At 40.5% G+C, this 20,621-nt stretch overlaps 3 protein-coding genes across 4 annotated transcripts; all 3 read right to left on the bottom strand.

Annotated features, from left to right (window-relative positions):
- Positions 1–468: 468 nt before the first annotated feature.
- RB195_003167 (uncharacterized protein) lies at positions 469–4,811 on the bottom strand (the record flags this gene model as incomplete). Its single annotated transcript, XM_064200715.1, has 7 exons — positions 469–620; positions 683–806; positions 868–1,024; positions 1,123–1,190; positions 3,597–3,710; positions 4,488–4,571; positions 4,674–4,811. The coding sequence occupies 7 exons, from the start codon at positions 4,809–4,811 to the stop codon at positions 469–471; spliced, it is 837 nt and encodes a 278-aa protein (XP_064056596.1).
- A 5,701-nt stretch (positions 4,812–10,512) lies between these two features.
- RB195_003166 (uncharacterized protein) lies at positions 10,513–19,305 on the bottom strand (the record flags this gene model as incomplete). Of its 2 annotated transcripts, none has more annotated exons than XM_013435994.2 (20): positions 10,513–10,563; positions 11,219–11,369; positions 11,486–11,556; positions 11,623–11,709; positions 11,796–11,912; positions 11,972–12,169; positions 12,247–12,419; positions 13,545–13,605; positions 13,662–13,793; positions 13,902–14,000; positions 14,088–14,244; positions 14,302–14,438; positions 14,502–14,582; positions 16,284–16,421; positions 17,604–17,726; positions 17,807–17,962; positions 18,028–18,135; positions 18,207–18,337; positions 18,971–19,121; positions 19,228–19,305. In XM_013435994.2, the coding sequence occupies 20 exons, from the start codon at positions 19,303–19,305 to the stop codon at positions 10,513–10,515; spliced, it is 2,400 nt and encodes a 799-aa protein (XP_013291448.2). The 2 variants fall into 2 exon arrangements, with proteins under 2 accessions (XP_013291448.2, XP_064056595.1); XM_064200714.1 differs by having other exon boundaries at positions 12,256–12,419.
- A 986-nt stretch (positions 19,306–20,291) lies between these two features.
- On the bottom strand, positions 20,292–20,600 carry RB195_003165 (uncharacterized protein; the record flags this gene model as incomplete). Its single annotated transcript, XM_064200713.1, has 1 exon — positions 20,292–20,600. The coding sequence occupies one exon, from the start codon at positions 20,598–20,600 to the stop codon at positions 20,292–20,294; it is 309 nt and encodes a 102-aa protein (XP_064056594.1).
- Positions 20,601–20,621: the final 21 nt, after the last annotated feature.

Raw genomic sequence — 20,621 nt, 5'->3', positions numbered from 1 at the left:
ATGACTCCTCATCGTTACAGGTTTTTCGACAATTAACCTACGACTGGCGCAGTCGGTGAGAGGTTCCCCTGTCTGCAGGATCGATCGATGTTTCAAAACCGTCTGGGTGCCAACCAAACCTTTCCTCCCTCCGGGATCGACAAATTGGAACCAGGCTTGTCTGGGAGGATCAAAACACTTACTTTACACATCGGCTAACCCCCGCAAATCATTGTATAGGCCAATTACACGTTCCTAAAACCTCAAACTATTCTCAATTGAAGTGAACGTCGTGGCGCATCCCGAGCGGATTGATTAACACCTGACACTTTATCCAGTTCATCCTTTAACTTACGACTAATTTTCCCATTTCCTTTAGAACAGTAGAGTGAAGACAGACAACGCTTACCTTACCTTGTAATCCTAATTCATAAAAGAAATCCAGAATTTCGGTGAAAAACAGCTGGGGTTAACCAACCATGAAAATATCTAGCAGAAATCAAAACTTCCCATATTCTCGATGCATCTTTCCAATGCTTTTGGATGTATATCGGCACCAATGAAAAGGCAACCAGGAAACGCCAGTGCACCCTCCAGCGGGATTGAACCTCCACCACACATTGGATCTACTATAACATCACCTGCAATGGAACTTCTACAACCTTGAAATTGTACCGTAATAACATTCAAAGGCGGATTTTACCATAAACGGGACGTGCTAGTGCTGTCATACAGTAGCACATAGTAGATCTCATCGTAGTTGGCCCAAAAGCGCATATATTTCGCTTGAAAAGTGAATCTCTGTTCAGTGCTACCATAACCAACATCTGCAGCTTCACTAAAATCAAATGGGCAGCAAAAATAATTGTGGCTGAGTGCTATTCGTACTGTCTCATTCTTGAGGTTCAGCACCACTTCCATATCGAAGTTCTTCATGTCAGGTCGCCATCCGAAAATGTTGTTGATTTGAGCTCCTAGCTCTCTCGCCGCATCCATCGAGGAAAAATTGTGCCGACTCTTTTCACCAGCTCGGTTGCACGTAACCCTTAAGATAATGATGTCACACAACCTAATTTTGAAATATCAACTCCTTTTGCTTCGAAACTAAAACCTCTTCATAACTCTAATGCAAAGTAAATGCACCTAAACGTAAAGGAACTCTGTGGTGTCAGTCCAGTGGTACCATTTTTGACGAATTCCCGCATTTGCTCCTAAAAGGAACATTGTCCGAGAGATATTAGCACATTAAGTAGGAAACAAACGGGCGCACACAGACGGGTACAAAAGTTCCCGAACTAATGCAACAAGAACTGAGGGACAAATACATTTATTCCTTTTTTCTACTCCTTCCTTCAAAAGAATACCAAAGGCAATAGATAGATTAGCAAGTGCTTTCGAACTCGCTATGGAGTTGGCAATATTTTCTGAGGAAATCGTTTTTGAGTACACTTCCTGATTCTTTTCAACTATATCAGATCATGAGGTGGGGTAGCACAGTCAGCAAAAGGTTCAGCTGCGAGTGCAGAAACGAAATCGCCCAAGTGGCAACCAAACCTTTCCTCAGTCAGCGGCCGACAGTTTGACAGCAGACATATCTAGGAGTATAAAAACATGGATTTGATAGCAGCGTCTGGTCCCGTAAGCTGTGCAGTCAATATGGGAGGTGAGAGCCTTCTCAGCTCTAGTTCTGTCTGTAGACCGGTAGGAACCAGTGATAGTCGTAGCTCGATCGCAACCTCCGCGGCTCCACCGCCCCGCTGCGGGCGTGGCCACTTACGCAACTGCGCTAGACATCAGGTCGTTTTGTACCTAACTATAGTCGGGCCAAAACGAAATGATGTACGGACAATTGCGAAAGCGGCTGCGCTCGGACCGGTGCGGTGGAGACAGCGGTTGGAATCGAGGTGGGACCATGGCGAAATGCAGAGATGGGTGGCGGTAGCGAGGATCCTTACACGATCCCAACCGCAACGCTCTACCGTGCCGCTTCCAACGCAGCCGCTTGCGCAACTGTCCGTGCTTCATCTCGTTTTGACCTAACTACTGGTGTCAACACATTTCTTCACTACAAAAAAAAAACAAAGTTGCGACTACTTGGAGGAAATGCGCTGTTTTGCGAAGCACTGCAATTGGTTAAACGCGTTGTAAGGGGTTGACGCGACGCATCTTCGATGAAGGCGTGTACTCTCTCCAGCTCTCTTTACAGTATACTGGAAACTCACCGGAACTCTTTTCTTCTTGCTTTTGTATATTTTTTTACTACTTTTATCTTTAATAACGAATGAGTAGAACTCCATGTCAAAACACTGCTCTTCCCCATAAGTTTTATAGTTTGTCTTGCTTCCACGACGCCTCTAAAATCCTAATTTGTGTATTGTTTGTAATTTTAATTCCTGTCCTATTTTTTCTGAGTAATTCTGTAATATTGACGTTTTCTGTAGCTGAAATAACAACAAAATCCCAAAGTCCGTCTTAGAACAATGTTGACCGCACACAGTTACACAAAAGCTGGAGCAGGAATCTAATAACAGCAAACTGAAGCATTTGATGGGATGTCCTGGAATCAAAAAAAAAACTCCAGAACTAGCAAAGAAGAGTTCCTTTAGTATTACGAAAGTGCGAATCCTACTCACACACAAAAAGAATGGTGTAGGGATTAAATCTTTACAAAGTCCAATTATAGAGATGCCCATTAAGAGCAAAAGAAACTATAATACTAAAGGAAGAGGATCTCACCAGAATGTGTTCATGTATCATTATAATGATAAAGGATAGAATCTCTGGCCTAGCCGGCCCAACACCTCACCTCTCTGGGGCCAGCCGATGGGCAAGTCAGTGTTTTATCCTCCCAAACAACTCTGGTACCAAATTATCGACACCGAAGCAATGGAAGGTTTGGTTGGCACTGGGGTAGTTTTGAACCATCGACTAAGTGGGTACAACGGAACTCTTACCGATTGCGCAACAAAAGCAGCCCCCATGTATTATTACAGTAAAAAAATAAAAACTGGAATAGGAAAAGGAAGTTTTCAGCACAATGCTTAGGCTTAGACATCTACTACCACTGATCTCATTTTGGAGTTAAGTTTGAGGGAGCATTTTAGAATTACCGTTACAACAGTTACATTACAACACGTTTTACGCAAACTGTTATTCTAGAAATGTTCCCTCAAATTTCACTCCAAAATGAGTTCAACGGTAGTAGATGGTCAATTGATTGTTTCTTGCTGAAGGATTTCTATAGTTTTTCACCAACAGCAACAAATAACACCTCGCCCACGAACGTAGCCATAAAAGTTTACACTACGAAAGCCTATATCAACACTAAAAAATGTCGGCAAAAGGGGATATCGGCTGGATTTCTAACCATGTAAAGAAAGGAGGAAGAAAGGAAAAATAAGGGACAGATTTTCATATATTTAGTTGGCGCATTCAACATTTGGACAACACAAGTGAGCTCTCCGCAGCTTCCAGCGCACTACCGATATGATTTCAAGTATAAATGAGTTCTAAACATGATTATGAATGAATATTCCTCCATTCAAAAATGAATGGTACCCCACTTCACTACTGAAGCATGAAAATGTGGCAACATCGTTAAATGGAAGAGAACAAACCTTCACAGTCTCAATACCACCCGGAACATGCTTTCCGTTAACTACTTCCCAGCACTCGATGGCAGTTTTCCAGTTGATACGTGAAATTTCGCCCTTTATCTTTCGAAGTGCTTCCTAAAAGTTTCTCATTACAATAATTTTCGGAGGACAGCAGTAAGTAGTTGGACCGTCAGCGATCGATTTATCCACGTAATGTCGGCACCATACTGCGAGAACTGTTCCTCGCATAGTTATAGTTCTTTTATCTACTTTTTGCTTGTCACTCCATTGCCATGGAAATTCATGTACATCCAATTATCTTCTCCTCTCAAGTATTTCTGTGGAAGTTCGTGAAACTCAGGATTTTATGGAAGGTCCGAATTCAATCAGTCTATATACTCAGCCATCAAACCGTGGCAAATGGCGCTAATTCCTAAGAGATACATAAGTTGGAAAGCGCCACCACTGTGCACGTGTCGCATCTACGAGAATCAAAGAGTAAACTACTGAGGAAACAGGAACGTGCAGAAGGTTGGCCCGTTCTAACGTACCTCGCAGGTATGAAAGCGATTCCCATGCTGTATTTTAGGACAATTAGAGGAAATTGAGCGAAACTACACTCATATTCGTAATCTACACCATGAACACTGTGTTTTCCATCAGGTTTCCAAAAAACGTTGATTTTTTGATGAGGTACCATCAAGATACATGCAGGATGCAAGAAAGAGGGTGGTCCACGTGAAGTATGGCGCAAAAAAACCACCCACAACTTTGCACCAATTAATCCGAATGAGAAATATTTTTCTTTATTCAAGTGTCAGAAAATTCTACGTAAGTTCTCACACATCACATACAGAATAACCGCTTTAGCTTTCATACAAACTAATCTTTTTCAAAGGAAAAAACAGTCACCTCTCTAGCATCACTTGTGAGTCCTAGCACTTCGTAGTCGTACAGCACTGCATAGAGATTGTCTACAGAATGAAGGCGAAGAGCCTAAAAAAAAGAGGATAAAAGTTAATAAATGTATGAGAAGAAAAATGAGTGAATCGTTAAATGAATAATCAACTCCAGGAGAGTAATCGTTTAGCTATGCACCTCAACAATTCTAGATGGCTCCAATTCGAATCGCACATATCCACGTCCTCTGGATGCATTAGTACCCCACGTTGCGGCAATCTCTTCGCTGGACACACCTTCGAAGCCAGTAATAACGCTAGCGTACAACTCCACCATCTGGAAATCACCACCGATCTAGACGCCCACTTCCTTAAACTTCTCTTTTTTCTTTTAAAAAACAACGATCGAGAAAACAAATTGAAGTGAGAGTTAAATTCTCGGCGAGATGTCAAATAAAAGCAGATAGGAAATACGTTTTCTGTTCTATCTTTGATATAAATTGGTGTCCGAGCAGAACTAAACATAAACAGCTACAAATTCATCTCCGACTGAACAAAATACAATCAAACAGATCAATACCTTCAATGATTAACATCTATCAATTTGATCAACTCTCCCAAGCTCTGCGACGAATGCCGAATCCCGCACAAAAAGTCGGTTCATTTTGCCCAGAACACACCCAGAAAATACGAGCTGATTTCTTGTGTAATTGCGTAAGCGTTCGCAGTGGATCCTCGCTAGTGCGAATAGGACTAGTGGGCCACGCAATTTCGAGGACCGAGGTGAGACCTTTACTCATTTCCGCAGTGCGACTGCACAGGGTCCCATCTCGATCGTAGTCGGTATCCTCACTGCGTCATTGCGAGCGCATCTGGACAACTGCACCAGTCTTCAGCTCGTTTTGATCTCACTGTTTGTTGGATTTCCCATCTCTTGTCAGTACTGCTTAGCACAGTTAGGAGAAAACTATAGTAGAGTCAAAACGACATGAAGCACGGTACAGTCGCGTAAGCGGTTGCGCCTGAAGCGATGCAGTGGAACCTAGCGGTTAGGATCGACTGAGAGCCCCTGCTACCACAGTTCATTGCTGCGGTTCGCGATAGTCCCATCTAACCGCTAGGTTCCTCCGGTTCAAGCGTAACCGCTTACGCAACTGTACCATGCTTTATGCCGTTTTGACTCGATTATACCATAAGTGATAAAGTAAATGCTTCTTTATGACCACAGCTACATGGAACCCGAAGAAAAATAAGGTTTTCTTATAATACCCAATGAAATTCAACATGGTAACTGCCTCAGCCCTCAAATATTTCATAAAACTAAACGATCTACTACTACAAGCAACTCGAGGTATATTTTAGTGTTACTATTTTGTAACCATATTGTTATATTATCACAATTATTCCAGCAATTCATGCGCCAATTTTATTTTCAGATTTCACTTCCTTACAGTACTTACTCCAGTTGTAGCCGGGTCAAAACCTGAAGTTCGGTGCAGTTGCGTAAGCCGCTGCGTTCGAGTGAGCGGTTGGACACCACTTAGTCCCACTCATCACTGTAATCCGAGAGAAGTTAGCGATAGTTCAAGTTCGATTCCAGCTCCTCCGTGCCGCTTCGATCGCAGCTGCTTACGCAAACTGCAACTGCTTACAACTGAGTTCCAGGTGATTTGTTTCGACCATACTCCAGCTGATTCAATGTCATCGTCCGTTCGTACATCTAGCAAAAGAATGAGGGCTACGGCGGAAACGAGGTGGACGCAAACCACAAAAGAAAGGTGCAGAGTACAGGATATCGGAGGCATTATCCTAACAAATGAGAACATCTCAGAAAATTATCACAGAACTAATTAGATGACAAATGTGGAGCTTTCCTCACATTCTCGTATTCTTGTAACGAAATAACACAAATTAATCCGTATTTATAACAAATCTCTCTAGAAATTATAACCATCCTTTTTTTTTAGTACAAAGGTAATCGTCCGGGCACCAATACAAAGCTATCGGATGAAGAGATATTCGCATTTTTAACATTATAAACTAATCCAATCAAAGTCATAACATCAATGAACCCAAGCGAACCAAAAAATAAAACAAAAAATGGACACAATTCGTCTTAGTGCAACCCCTCAGTCATATCTTTTTGACCGTTGCTGTACGTACGAACCAGTTTGTAGTCATCAGCATCATTTTGACACTAACAAACAACCCCACTGCTAGCTTTTACGATGTATTATTAAACTAGTTTGGGAAACAAGCTTCGGGAAAATGGATGACAGATAGTGACTGAACCTTTTCATTTCGAAAAAGAATTAATGTTTCAAAGTACCGCATTTGGGAATCCAGATGCTCTCATTTCCTCGTACTACCGTTGTATCAATGAATGCGCATAAAATTTCGGTGGTATAAACAATGTTTTGTGTTTATACTCTAGTTCTCGCTGGATTTTCCAACTCTTCCAGCCTTTTTTCTTCTTGATGAAGTAAGTATGTACACTTGTTATGCTTCATGGCGCCAATTTCATAAGACCGTATTTCTTCAAGAACGCAGTTTTCATCAAGAATATTTTTAAAGGCCGTATATTTCTTTTCATAGGTAATCTAAGGACTTTCGACCATTAAAAAAAGTTTTTTTAATGTTTTCTAGTAAAAAAAATCCGAACGTTTCGCAGAATGTAACGCGAAGCATAAATCGATAAGAAACGAAAAACCATGTTTTGAAACAACATTTGAGAAGTCTCTTTCAAAGGGAAAATCATAGGCTACTTCATATAAAAAGATGTGTCGCTCAAAAACAATTCGTTCCATTCAAACTGATCTCAAATCTGCTACATTGAATTTGTCAATAACAAGAAAAACGCACCTTTTCACCTATAGGCTTGTTTCTGAAAATAAGTGAAGTAAAGTAAAGGTACTTAAGCAGCACTTCCCGCAACGAAGATGGCACAAGTGTTTTTCAACGATGGAAAGTTTGATCCGACTTCATGTGCCGCTTATGGTAACTTAAAGGCATCACCCCACGAATCTGAAGTGGTACGGATTTAAGGTGGAGTATTCGTATGCGGGATCGTAGATTATGGAAAGAAGGGTAATTCCGCCCATTTCTTGCTAATTGGCGTAAAAAACGACCCGGAAGATGCGGCGTGTGCACACGACTGGCGCGCTCCAATCGAACTCATTGTAGAAGATAGCGCGCCGGAACGCTCGAAGCCGTATCTTCGGAGCCGTTTTTTACGGCAATCAGGACGAAATGGCAGAATCACCCCCCACTCCTTAATCTACGATCCCGTATACGAATACTCCACCTAAAATCCGTACCACCTCAGATTCGTGGGGTGACGCCTTTAAGGCCAATACTATTTCTATCACACCAGACCTCAAACTCATCCAATCCACTTGAAATCTCTCTTTCGCATCAGAATGCACTTACTTCTAATGAGCAGACGTGTTCTGATTTTCTTTTGTAGAAAACAGTCAAAAGGTGAATGTAAATGCACCCACACTGATGGGAGCAAAACAGATGTAGGATCTAACTCGTCTGATTACAGCACAAATGACAAATATGTGGACGCTTAAAGATAGCATATCACGAAGTTGACGACGTAGATAAAGAATATGAACGTGGCCTCGCTCAATTCCCCCTAATCGTCCTGAAAAACAGCGTGGGAAACGGCGTTTGTTAATACGAAGCATGTTAAAACGCACCACTGTTATACACGTTCGAGTTCCTCGGTAGCCTATCCGTTGGTTTTACTTGGATAGACTGTTGAGAAGGTCTCGTCGAGAGATACGTGTACGACCGCGTGCTCGTTGATGCGAGAAGCATAGAGGATTCCAATGTACATCGTAGGACAAAAGCCGTTTCCCACGCCGTTCATCAGTACAATTAGGAAGAATTAACTGGGGTCACGCTCACATTCGTAATCAACACCCCGAGCTCTATCTTTGCCCGTACAAATCCCAACGTCTTCAAATTTCGTGATACGCTGTCTTTAAAGATTGTTTGATTATCATTAATGACTAGTTATTATTATTTAAATCAATAACTGTCCATTCATTTAACTTTAGTAGAAGAAATCGACTTTCAGGGCCCCTCTGCAAGTTGTAACGGTAGATCGACTGAATTTCATAATCTCTATCAGAGTAGTAAGACCTAAGGAAAGACGAGATCCATCAGCCATTGCAGACCTCTATAATCCCACATTCCTTTCACAGAGTAAGTCACCAGAAATCCATCTCCCATATATCCAGAAGATTTCTTCCTTCAGGTCTTTAGAAAAAATAACACAAATTTTCCCTTCCAGAACGGCATACCTCTTGATTTACATCACTTATCGCCTCCATGCCCACAGTGATTTTGCTTCCGATCGATTTCACGCGCCTACTTCCAACCTACCTCCTCGCTATCAACGAAGTACGTATTTGCTATGGAGCGCGAAACAACCACAAGTTGTAAAGGTAACCAAAGCGTTGCGATAAAGAGGACAAACGACCTGTATGACGGAACCCACAAAAAGAGCAAAAAAATGAACGAAACAAGTTCCTAGATCACACTTTTCCGAGTAAGGCTAGTAGAGATAGAATCGTAAGGTATGAGAACTTTTGACACATCATCTCCAAAAATCTTAGGAGAATCGGCGGATGTAGTGCAGTCGGTAAAAGGTTCCGATGTGTTTTCATGGTAGATAGATGATTCAAAGCAGCCCTCGTGCCCATCAAACCTTTCATCCTTACGGGGTCGATAAATTGGTACCAAACTTCTCTAGGAGGGTGAAATAGTGACTTGATACATCAGAATGGCGCATCCTAAGCGGATTGATTAACGCCAGACACTTTATTCTTTGTTCCTCATCTTAGCACCAGTACTTCTTTGGGAGAATTCACAATCGTCAAAAGATTGTGCTCTTCCAACTTAAACATGGGAAGGTCTCATTCCTCGCATATCTGTGTTGTATGTTACTACTAACCCATGCAATTCACTGACTTCCATGTTACTGATCCAACAAAATGTTTTGTCAATATTGGGAACTTTTTTGTTCAGCAATCTTCAAAAAGAAGTCAAAAAGACCTAATTTCGAATGAAATCTCAGAATAGCAGAGATTCTCTAACCGCTCATGTTTGCTATCATTATTAGATGTAAACAATTAGATATGGTGTTATCGCTACTCTAAATGCTAAAAAAAGAGATATCAGCATTATAATATTGAGTTAAGAGGATCTTAGCATTTCAAAGGAATGATTGTGGCCGTTGTCTTCGACTGCTACTATTACACACCATTTTCCAATAATTTTAGTGATGAATAAAAATCATTTAAAAGAGTGGAAAGATATGCCGCAAACGCGTCATCATTTACAATGCCAATTTCACCTTACGATACAAAACGACATCACGGTTTACTTAGTAAATAAATAACTTTACAGCAAAAAAAGAACCACACTATTCGAGCAACCATCTCAAAAGTTTGGTCGCTCATTTTGCGACGCAATTTCACATCTATAATCCTTATCTGGAAGTCAATAAGCTGTAAACTTGCAACGCATAGGGAAGAAAGAGTACAATAAAAACGATGACCTATGTGGATTTGCTCGAGAGAAAAAAATCAAAACTCACAAGAAATGATTGCTTTGGAGTAATAAAAAAATTGACATCAATCTCAACTCATACAATAAAACCTTTACAGATTCACAGCGATAAACGAAGAAGAAAAACAACAAAATGATCAACATTACAAACAATTATACTATGTACGACACCGTATCAGACGCTTAATTTGTTCGATTGCAAATCGAGGAAAAGCCCTTGAGAAGCATGCAAACTCTTACACACAACCACCTCGTATGTAGAATCAAATTAAACAAACACTACAAGGAATTATTAGGCACCCATTCGGCTATCATCAGAGTTCAAACTCACAAGGTATAACATGGTAGGTGCGAATGGCCGTGGTGGGAAGAAGGGAGCACAGAACAACCGGATCAACGCGAATCCAGACAAGGTAGATTGCGGGAGCCAGCTCATATCACGTGAATGAAAGAATTTACTCCAGCGTGATGCAGTCGTCATCTGTCGACTTCGTCGCGTCCTTATCCTGAACGTAATCGTCACATTGCCTTCTAAAACTTTTAACTTCATACGCAAGAATAGCAACAAAACTGTTTTTAATCAGGTTGTAAGATTAGTTATGCAAAAAAAGAAACTTCAGATAAGCAAAAAACAATAATATTCTTTGAAATTCACAAAAAAAAAACAGCAAAGCAGAAAGATAACAAAGAAAAGACTGACTGCATAGAAATAAATACGAAATGAGCCACATTTCTATTACATTTACGAGAAATAGGATAGGATATTGGTGTAGTAGGACGAAAACTACATGAAGCTCGGTACAGTTGCGCAAGCGGCTGCGCTCGAAGCTGCGCGGTAGGGCCAGCTGTTCGAATCGGCAATAAGTGAATTGCAGCAATAAGTGGTGCTAGTAAGGCCATTCGACCACAACCGCTACGCTACTCCGCGGCGCTCCGAGAGCAGCCGCATACATCACTGCGGCGAATTTCGTGTCGTTTTAACCAGACTATATTCGAACAAATTTTCTTCATAAAGTATCAAGTAACAAAAAAATCCGCAAAACATAACAAAATCAAGAATACACTGTAATTTATTTTGCTAGATTCTTCCGATAAATGTTATATTTTTGTATAAACGGTTACAAAATTTCGTGTGTTTTCATCAAACAACTTGCTCCTCACCTTGGAGGTACCATTTGAAGCGGACGCAGATTCAGCGGATGGTGGAACTAGAGCACTTTTATCCGCCATTCCTTTCGGATGGTTCGCATTCAAATGGCTTTCTAATGTTGTATAACTGCTGCATTTGAAAGAGCACACATCACAAGAGTACCTGAAAGGTCTGGACTGTAGCGCTAAAATGTAACACGGGATAGTTGTCGATAAAAAAGGTACACTGGCCCTTAACAACGAGAACTTAGGACTGACGCACCATAAAAAAAAACTTACATAATTTCTGCCGAGCACAACTTGATATGGTGGTCAGCGACTAGATGTTGTAACATGTTAAAGGCGTATTGCTGAAACCATATGATCGTATGTGATATAGTCTATGGTTATTCGTGAGAATTTCTCAAGTAGTGTACCTTTGCACATAGTTTGCATCGACCACCGTCCAACTTATTTTGAGCCTTCGTTAGTAAATCAGCAGTGACAAGGCCATGAGCCATTACCTAAGCAGGTGCAAAGTGATGTCGTAAAGAGAAAAAAAGCGAACTTCTAACTCAAATGTCTTAAAAAAATAAAAGAAATAACCAACAAGATGACGTTCAAGGCCTTCATACGTCCAAAATCTTTCGCGGCATCTGCTGCAAGCGAGAGGAGCTCCCAGTTTCACGTCGTCCAACGTCTTATCACGAAGATGCTTGTGAATTAACTGAAGAGACACGACTGGCTACGAACAGAAGCTACGAGAAAACGAAAAGATATTGCTACCTGGAGGTGTTGGAAATATCGTTCTCTATCGACCATGTTTTGGTCACAAATTTCACATATTCCTGGCCCATTGCCAGCATTTGTAGAGTTGCCTAAAGCGTGCGATCCCGCTGTAGAACTGGCGCCACCTAATGCGGCAGCACTAGAAATCCCTCCGTTTGCCAACGCAAATGCCTTCTGCATAGCAGCAGCATTCATCTAAAGAAGTCGCTTAGAACAATTTCAATGAGCTCACTTCCCCACATCCCAAAGTCAGTACAAGAAAAATTACGTACAGGACTTACCGCTGGCCCTTTCCGTAACGCTGACGCGTTAGCCAGCAATGCGTTGCGACTTGCAGCGAGATTCTTCTGATATAGTGCAGTAGCAGCAGCAAGTGAGCCAACAGTGGTAGCTGCGGCAGTAGATCCACGTTGTTGACTAGCCCGTTGGATGTGTTGTTGCATCGCTTCAAAAAAGGAGTTTAAAAAATAGGTTGCTGACTTCCTGCAGATTTCACTGTACACTGGAAATAAGATTTCCAAGATACTAGGTTACTTTGCTAGCGCGATTATGGAGAACAGCATTACTGCATTAGGGAGGAAAACGTCTACGCAGCGTGTATAACCACACAACCATTTATCATAGCTCATAAGGTCTTAGAATAGGGAATGGAACTTTCATCAACGAGAAACGTTTTCGTGGATGAAGCGCTTTCATGTTACGGGAGAACGTAATAATCCTAGATATTTGCCAAACTTTCCATTTTAGAAAAGAAAATTCTGTTTCAAGTATCTCGTACATGTTCTCGGCTACATTTACATAGCTCGTCCTCCTCAAGTAAACGGGTACGTGACCCTTTAGCCAATTTTTTCAAACTAGAAAATCGTGCTTTTCGTGAGCTATCGCTCGAAGGAGAAAATTACAAAGTAGGCGAGGAAACCAACACTCTTGTTCGATACTTGAGGAAATGCTAAAAACGTGCAAGTGAAATCGAAAACTTCCAACGCTAGTTGATAGCTAGCAATAAAGGTGCAGGAGAAAAAAAAAAACTTGGTAGCGACAGGTCTAAGTAGTTGTTTTGAGGCAAACTCAAAGGAAATAGTGCGAATGTTGCAGTGGAAATTTCCCTTTCTTACGGAATGAACATCTCACTTAATTCAATAGACGAAAAAAAGAAGCGGAATATACGAATTTCGTAACACACTTTTCATCATCATAAGACCACACGTTCGAATGAAGTCCTCCACAAACCGCTCGAAGTGAGAAATGAAGTACAGCTTCTAGCAAAAACAAATATCCCTTCCCGAATCACTTTTCAACATTTGAAATTCTTCTGTCGTAAGAGACAATACGAACTAGTGATGGTTCAGTAACTGCATTCAGTGTGCAAGTTCACTCGAGCTCCAACCGAAAACGTTGTCGAAATTTCAAAACATCCAGAAAGTTGAAGTTTCGAGTGTAATAATGACGTGCGAAACGGTCACGAAATGCAATCTTCTAGAAGGTTTCAGCGAAGATTAAGTTTCTGTTTTCTACGAACTCATAAACTCTCAGTTCCTCCCTCGCAAGACTGAAGAAAAAAGTAACAAACCTGCAATAAGGCTGTTACTATTCTGTCCTAACATGTTACGTTGTTGCATCATTGCTGCAGCCTTTAATGAAACATTTTGCAATATGGTATTATAGAAATAAGACGATAAGCACATACCTGGCGCATACGTTGCTGTTGTTGGAGCAGTTGTTGCTGCAGAGCATTTTGTTGCGCATCCCGTACTGCCGCTGTTCTTCTCAAGGCTGCCTGAGCAACAGCTTGTTGCGCCTGAGCCAACTGATTCCGTTTCTAAAATTGAAGTAATGTTTATATTACGTGGATTCATAGAAAAATGACCACTTTATTAGCGTTTGTTCGGCACCACTACATCGATAAAGATGCGATTAGCCAACAAACCTGTTGCGCCTGAGCAGCTTGCTGCTGTTGCAGAATCGTTGGATCAATAGGAGGTCGATCCCACAGCCAACGATTGATCATTAATTGGTCGTCAGGCCCCTAGAAACAATAATCCTACTAAGGTAACAGGATGCAAATAAAACACAACTCCAGTAGATTTATGTAGTGGAAAGCATTTAAGCGAACCTTTGGTCCCATTACATTTCGAACACGGCTATAATCCTTTTTGCAAGTCCGTAGATGAGTGTCCCGAAGCCCTTTGTATTGGAAGTCTTCGTCACATATTAGACATGGATATTTAGCTTGTGTTTCGTCTTTCGTCGCTATTATCATATGAGATTCACTGAAAAGTACGTAATGAGCAGCAGCTGCATGTACAGATGGTAGATCAAAAACTCACAGATAATGATTGATGAGCCGCTGCTCGTTGGTGTCGAACTCAGGGCACATGGCGCACTGGTATTTGCCATTTTTGAAATGCACCGTAGAACGATGAGCTTGTAGAACTATTCGAGACTCTGTTCTGAATCCGCACACCTAAAAATGTTAAATTTTACTGGGAGTGATTCACAGCAGCGCAGAAGAAGGTGATCTACTGACTTGACAGGACAGCAATTTCAACTTGTATGGTTCATTCCTTTTCCGCAAAGCTTCCCATACAGGCTTGAGCTGAGCTGCAACCTACAACGGAAAATTGCAAACAAATAATTCAAAAACATAATTCAGGTCAAAGAAAAAAAATAATACATTTTGCATTATTAATGAAAACAAAACTTCACTCTTTAATGACCTCACGAAACCATCACACTTATTTTCTCAGTTCAACATAGAACCGAATTCATACAAGATTCTATCCATTCTACTAAGAATTTCAGAACCTGAATAAACAGTAATTTTGCAAGAGAATCAAGCAGATTTAAAATGGAAGCGACTGTCGATTGTCTTAACGCTGCCAAAGGCTCGGTTAATGAGCTCTTCAAAACTTATCGACAACTTTTTTCCTTCAAAGGAAACAACTTTCTGTTAGTTTGGACCTCCAAATCGTTGGTGATACATTTAGTTCTGTTCTCTTTTCAATAAAATCAGAATTATTCGTATTATAGGTTGTTTTCTTTTCAATAACGTAAGAGTTCCATGCAAGAGTATTTGGTTGTTCCGAACGAAGTAAGTAGTCAGCAATTTGTGTATGTGCTAAGGAGTTTAGGAATAAATTAAGATGTTTAGCATTTCAATATTCGAAACAACTGAGAACTATAACCTACCGCTTGTTGGAGTAGTGCTAATAAGAGCACTGCAATAGTCAAGAAATAAAACTTTCATGGGACGTTATACTGCTTACGTTATTTTTCCCCAACCGCAGGTGTAAACAGAGGTTGCGAAGTTTGAGTTGAACTGAACAATGGGTTTTCTTAGCAGCGAAGAATCGAAAAATAAAAAATTGTACGTTGTTTTCATTAATTTTCTTGGAATCAAGTAGCCATTCCCTCAACACACAACTGTAATGTGAAAAAAAAATTGCTAAATAAAGCCACTTTTCAACAGGAAATGTGATTTTTTAAAACAAACTGGAAGAATACGGACACTACGTCTAGGATTTTCTGGGGATGGGTGCGGTGGCGATAAAATATCAAGTTCAATATGTTTTATCCAAAAAATGTCGCCTCAACTTTCATTTGTTGTTAGAAAATACTGCAACGAAACTCGACTGCCTTTAACGAATTGATAAGATAATGCGACAGCTAACTGCAATAAAAGTAATCCTAAACTCGGCCATTATCATGAACTGATTTGCATAGATGTTTCGGAAGTTCTGAAGATATGAATTAGACGGGGAAACAGCGGTAGAATATTACAGTGAAGCGGATCAATAGGTTATAAGATTTTCTGCATACTATACTCTCTGCATTTTCTGCATACTGAACATTCCAATGCACTGCTACAGAAGAAAAAAAAACTGGATTACACAAGACGAGGCACTTTAAAAAATTAGAGTATGTCAAACGAGCTTGGGACCAATCGTCTCCCTTTTTTTTTGTTTAAAGGACGGAAATCCACTCAGAGAAACTGATGTTTAGTTAGATAGGCTCGTGAATGCAGCGCATCTCACGGAACACCTAGTTCTCTTCACAAAACCGAATAAGTTCAGTTTCGAATCTTCTGTTGCTAAGAAGCCTCAACAGAAGGCATTGGCAGCACAACCTCCAACTTTAAACCGCTTTGATCTAGAGAGAAGGCTGCTCTCCTAACGTCAAAGAAGCTGTGTTTACATTTGCGTCACAGCCCTACATCGATTGATCGATTGTTTGAAAAAAAAACCGCTGTCAGTTCCAAAAACTGGCTTGGATAATTACAAAGAGAACCGAAACTGATTCAAATCGTCACCTGCTTGTACGTCTCTATATTTTTTGGGGTTTCTGGAAGATTACGAGCATGCACTATGTCGCAATACGTTGACTCTTGAACGAGATCTTGACCAATATCGAGCAGCAACTTCGTCATGTGGGGAGCGTTGTTATGGAGCTGAAAAAATGTATGTGGAATGTATAAAAATACAATTAACAACTAGAAGCATATCGAAAATGTCAATATTCAGTTTCAGAAATTATGTCCACCCATCACCCCGACATCCTCAAAAATAATCCCTCATTCTTTCTATTACCCTACGGTTGTACAAGTAATGCAAAGCAAAATGAGCAGAATCATTTTTCATGGTGTGAGGAAAGAAAAATGAGAGGAAAAAAAAACAAAAATCGTAAGAAATTAAGGCGCAAAGAAAGGCCATAAACGTACTTTTTAAACGCCAGCAGCACCTCTTTTTGAAAATTATACAACCTGTTTGGTTCTGACAACACACAATCTTTCTGTGATGTCTTGTGAGTTCATATGAGTAGAACAACACTACTTTTCCAAAAAGCAGGAAACAGACTCCATAGTTGATGATTTTTGTTGCCTTTGCTATTTCATGAACGAAAAGCAAATATCCAAACAGAGGAAATTGTATCAGCTATCTTCAAAAAGAAAAAAGGACGTCGTTAAGAAAAATCGCATCGAAATAATTACTTCTCAACGCTAGGACTATCGAATTCGAGATTTCAGAGGATTCAGAGGATTCGGAGATTTCAGAGGATTTGCCTAGAAATAGCAAATTTTCGACTGCCTTCTCGCACAGCAACAATGGAAGTCAGAAGAAAAATCAATGAAGAAAACTTTTTTTTCTGTTAGAAAGCTCATTAAGAATTATATAACAGGTTACATAGCCATTGACATTAAAGTAGTTGTCATTTCCAGGACGGACAAGGATGAATAAGGACAGACATGAAAATCCACCCTATCGTCTAATTAATGAAGGAGTAATCCAGCAGTTTTGGTAAATTCAAAGCTATAATTCGCAAAATTTGAGGTGTTTGGTACTTCTGGTAGGAATTGTTGGAAACGAGCACGAACCATGCTTTCTATATAGGTCGAAGTCTATATAGACAGTAGTGGAATAAATCAGTGGAACGAGAGTATGGCGGGAATGTATGAAGAACTATATTCAGTGCTGCAAAATTAAATCCTAATAGCATTGGTGCGATTCTTCGGCAAATGAAACCAACAATTTTCATCCCATCCTTATCAACCCATACACCCTCTGAACCCTAAAACTCCGATAAGAGTTTTAAAATCTTAATGTTTAAATAGACAAGCTTTTAAAACTTTCACCTTCAGATTTTGTCGCTCCCTCTTTTCCGCCTCATTTAACTTCGGTCGCTCTTCTCCGAACATCCGAGTTATAACCTTGGAAAGTGGATGATCTGGATCATGTTCAATGAGCATATCTACGGTCTGAAATAACAACATATATTGTGTAAGAAGCACTCACTTTTCTTTCACTTCACTTTCTTACAATAGTAGAAACCACTTACCAAACTCGGAGGAAAGGATATAGTGTTTGGCAAAACAAGCTGTTTATCGAGGATGAGTTTCCGAACACTAAGTGGCTCCTTCTGCACTTGAACATTTATTGCACCTAACAATGCGTCCAGAACCTTCCTATCGATATTCTTTTTGTTATCGATCGCCTAAATACATGATAAACAAAATGCGCAGGGTAAAAAAAGAAAAGCCATGAAAAATGAATATTCACGTCGGATACGTATTCCTCCAACTTATTCAACAACGCTCCAGGACTGGTAAGCTCTGCTTCTTTCTCTTTCGGCTTTTCATCTTTCGAAGGTGACTTCTCATCTTTCCCCTTCAAAAGTGTTCTATCGATTAGAGCAGTAAACAACGAGTAAGCATCGTGTGGCAAGCGAATATACTCACGTTTATTACAGCGATGTCGGAGTCGTTGGAATCACTGGTTTTTGCTTTTTTGGCAGGAGGACCATTAGTATCGTCGTCAATCTCTATGCATTCTACGTCATTTGGAGTGGAGCTACCATTTGTGGTTGTTGCTAAAACAAAGCAGGCGAAACAATAAGTCACAACCTCTTCAAAGTAGACATTCAAAAAAATAGTATAATACAGCATTATTATTGTACACATACATTTATTTATATGTATTTAATTTACTTTATATATTTTTATATTTATATTATATATTACTGGAATCAAAGCGATGTAATGGATAGAAGACCTTAACAGAGCTACAACTTCCTCATATACCGTTTCCAACATGGGCGAACTATGTTTAAACCACTTCGATTTCGAATAATGCGTAGGAGTACAAGCAAAACGTAGTCGGAAAATGATTAAAACATGATTTGAGTAATTGAAAAAGGCAAGCATTCTTATCTCAAAACCACGAAAACTGCTCAATATGCTTGATAGTTGTTAACTGTTCATGATTTAGCGACAGTAAGAATAAAGATTAAAGAAGATATGTATTGTATTGAATTAAAATCCAAAATAGTGTAGATACTTATTTCTTCACGTTGTTCAACCGACTACGTCTCATAGGTTTGCTTAGAGTAAAAACTCAGCGCAGTAACCGCGACTATAGTTCTTACTGAGCAAAATCGATAATTCTTAAAACTCCGAGATTCGTGAGGGCAGCGAGGAGTGTTTGAAAAAAAAAAAACACTCACCAGCACTGACGTCTTCTAACGTTGTTGGTGCATTGACAGTTGGAGAAGACATTGAATCACCATTCTCCTTGTCCTCTACTCCCACCATCGAGACGTCACCATCGTCATCGGCTTCTGAAGCAGCGGCCAACCGATTCTCGGCTTTCAGCTTCTAAAAACAACGATGAGCACAACAGCAAAAATTATGTGGAAATATAACGCTGGATCTCTACAGTTCACATTTTAACAGCACATATCGTTAATAATAAAGAAAGAACCTGAATTTGATCGTCATGGTCAGTGGACTTCTCAGGAGTTGGCGCTGCAGGGACGGATTCATCCATAGTTGACACCATACCCTGAGAGAAGCACCGCTTTGACAAACTCGCCTTCTGTAAGTAGTGGGAGTTGCACCTGAAATCAAGGAGCGCTGAGCTTGTGATAACTGGAATGGAGAGGCACGAAAGTATGTAACTGGTGTGTCAAACAATATCACAATCTGATTCTGGAGATGCAAATCTCTAAACGGAACTCTTTGAATCATTTTCTCTACAACAGATAGGAAGCCTGATGTTGCTTGCTTATGACTAGTGTAACAGAGGAATACAAAAATACAACAGAACGTCTTAGAAAACTGGTTATACGCTTTGTGTGTTTTAAAGCAGAATAAAAGAAGACAATTTTCTCTTTCCAATCAAAAACTCATCTTTCCGAATGTTACAACAGAATCTATTTATTTTCAATAATTAGAGCAAGCATTAGGTAAGGAAGATAGATCAGATATTCCTATGGTTCAACCAGAAAAACCTGTACGAATAGATCCGTTTACGATAACCAGTAACTACGTTCCTAGATTAAAATTCTCCAGTGTAAATGTTTTCTTGACATTCAAACGAAAATGCAGCATATTCCTCCGAAAGGTTGAAAGAGTGTTGGTTTTCACGTTCAGGAGAATAGAAAGTAATTATGCAAAGCCACCTCTTTGTTAACAATGTGAAAAAGTGACTTGAAAATAACTATACCAGTAAGCTTCAATGTTCTTCTAGAAGTAACTGAGAAAATTTTATATTGTTTACAAGTGAAATAGGCTACGGCAGGTGAGCTGTGAGTGGCCTTTGGTCGTGACGGGCCAAGAAAAAATGATGACGAACGCAAAATCGATAGCGTAATTAGGAATAAAACAGAAACTTGGTGGATGCATAGAAACCATGCAAAAACGTTGCCAACGCGCCGCATCAGTGCCCGGAGCTCTCGGCAACGAGTCGAGTGATATACAGAAGTTCGGGGATGCCGGCCTGCATCAAAAACGTCGAAATTCCACAGTAAATATGTGAATTTACATTTAGGTTGCGGCGTCGTATGCGGCTGTCGCCCGCGACGAGTGGGCGTGTCTACGCAGTGAAATTGTGAGCATTGGTGTTGTTGAGAACTGGCTGCGTCTGATACTCAGTGGAAAGCGCAAGCCGCCGCCTGCGACATCGCCCGCGACATCCACAAACATCTCAGAAGACGTCGTGCTGCTGGGAGTCGGCCGGTCCTGATGACCTCCTAGCGGCGGGAGCTCGAGCGGCGACGATGTGGGTGGCCCGTCCGTCGAAGTGTTGGAGACCACTTCTTCCACGGAGATAAGGAATGGCGATGATTCTTGCATCGGCGTAAAGAGCGGCTCGTG

Source organism: Necator americanus, chromosome IV, assembly GCF_031761385.1.
Source record: "Necator americanus strain Aroian chromosome IV, whole genome shotgun sequence".
Classification (NCBI taxonomy): Eukaryota; Metazoa; Nematoda; class Chromadorea; order Rhabditida; family Ancylostomatidae; genus Necator; species Necator americanus.
Note: the sequence above shows the minus strand (reverse complement) of the source record. Positions and strands in the feature narration are given on the sequence as shown.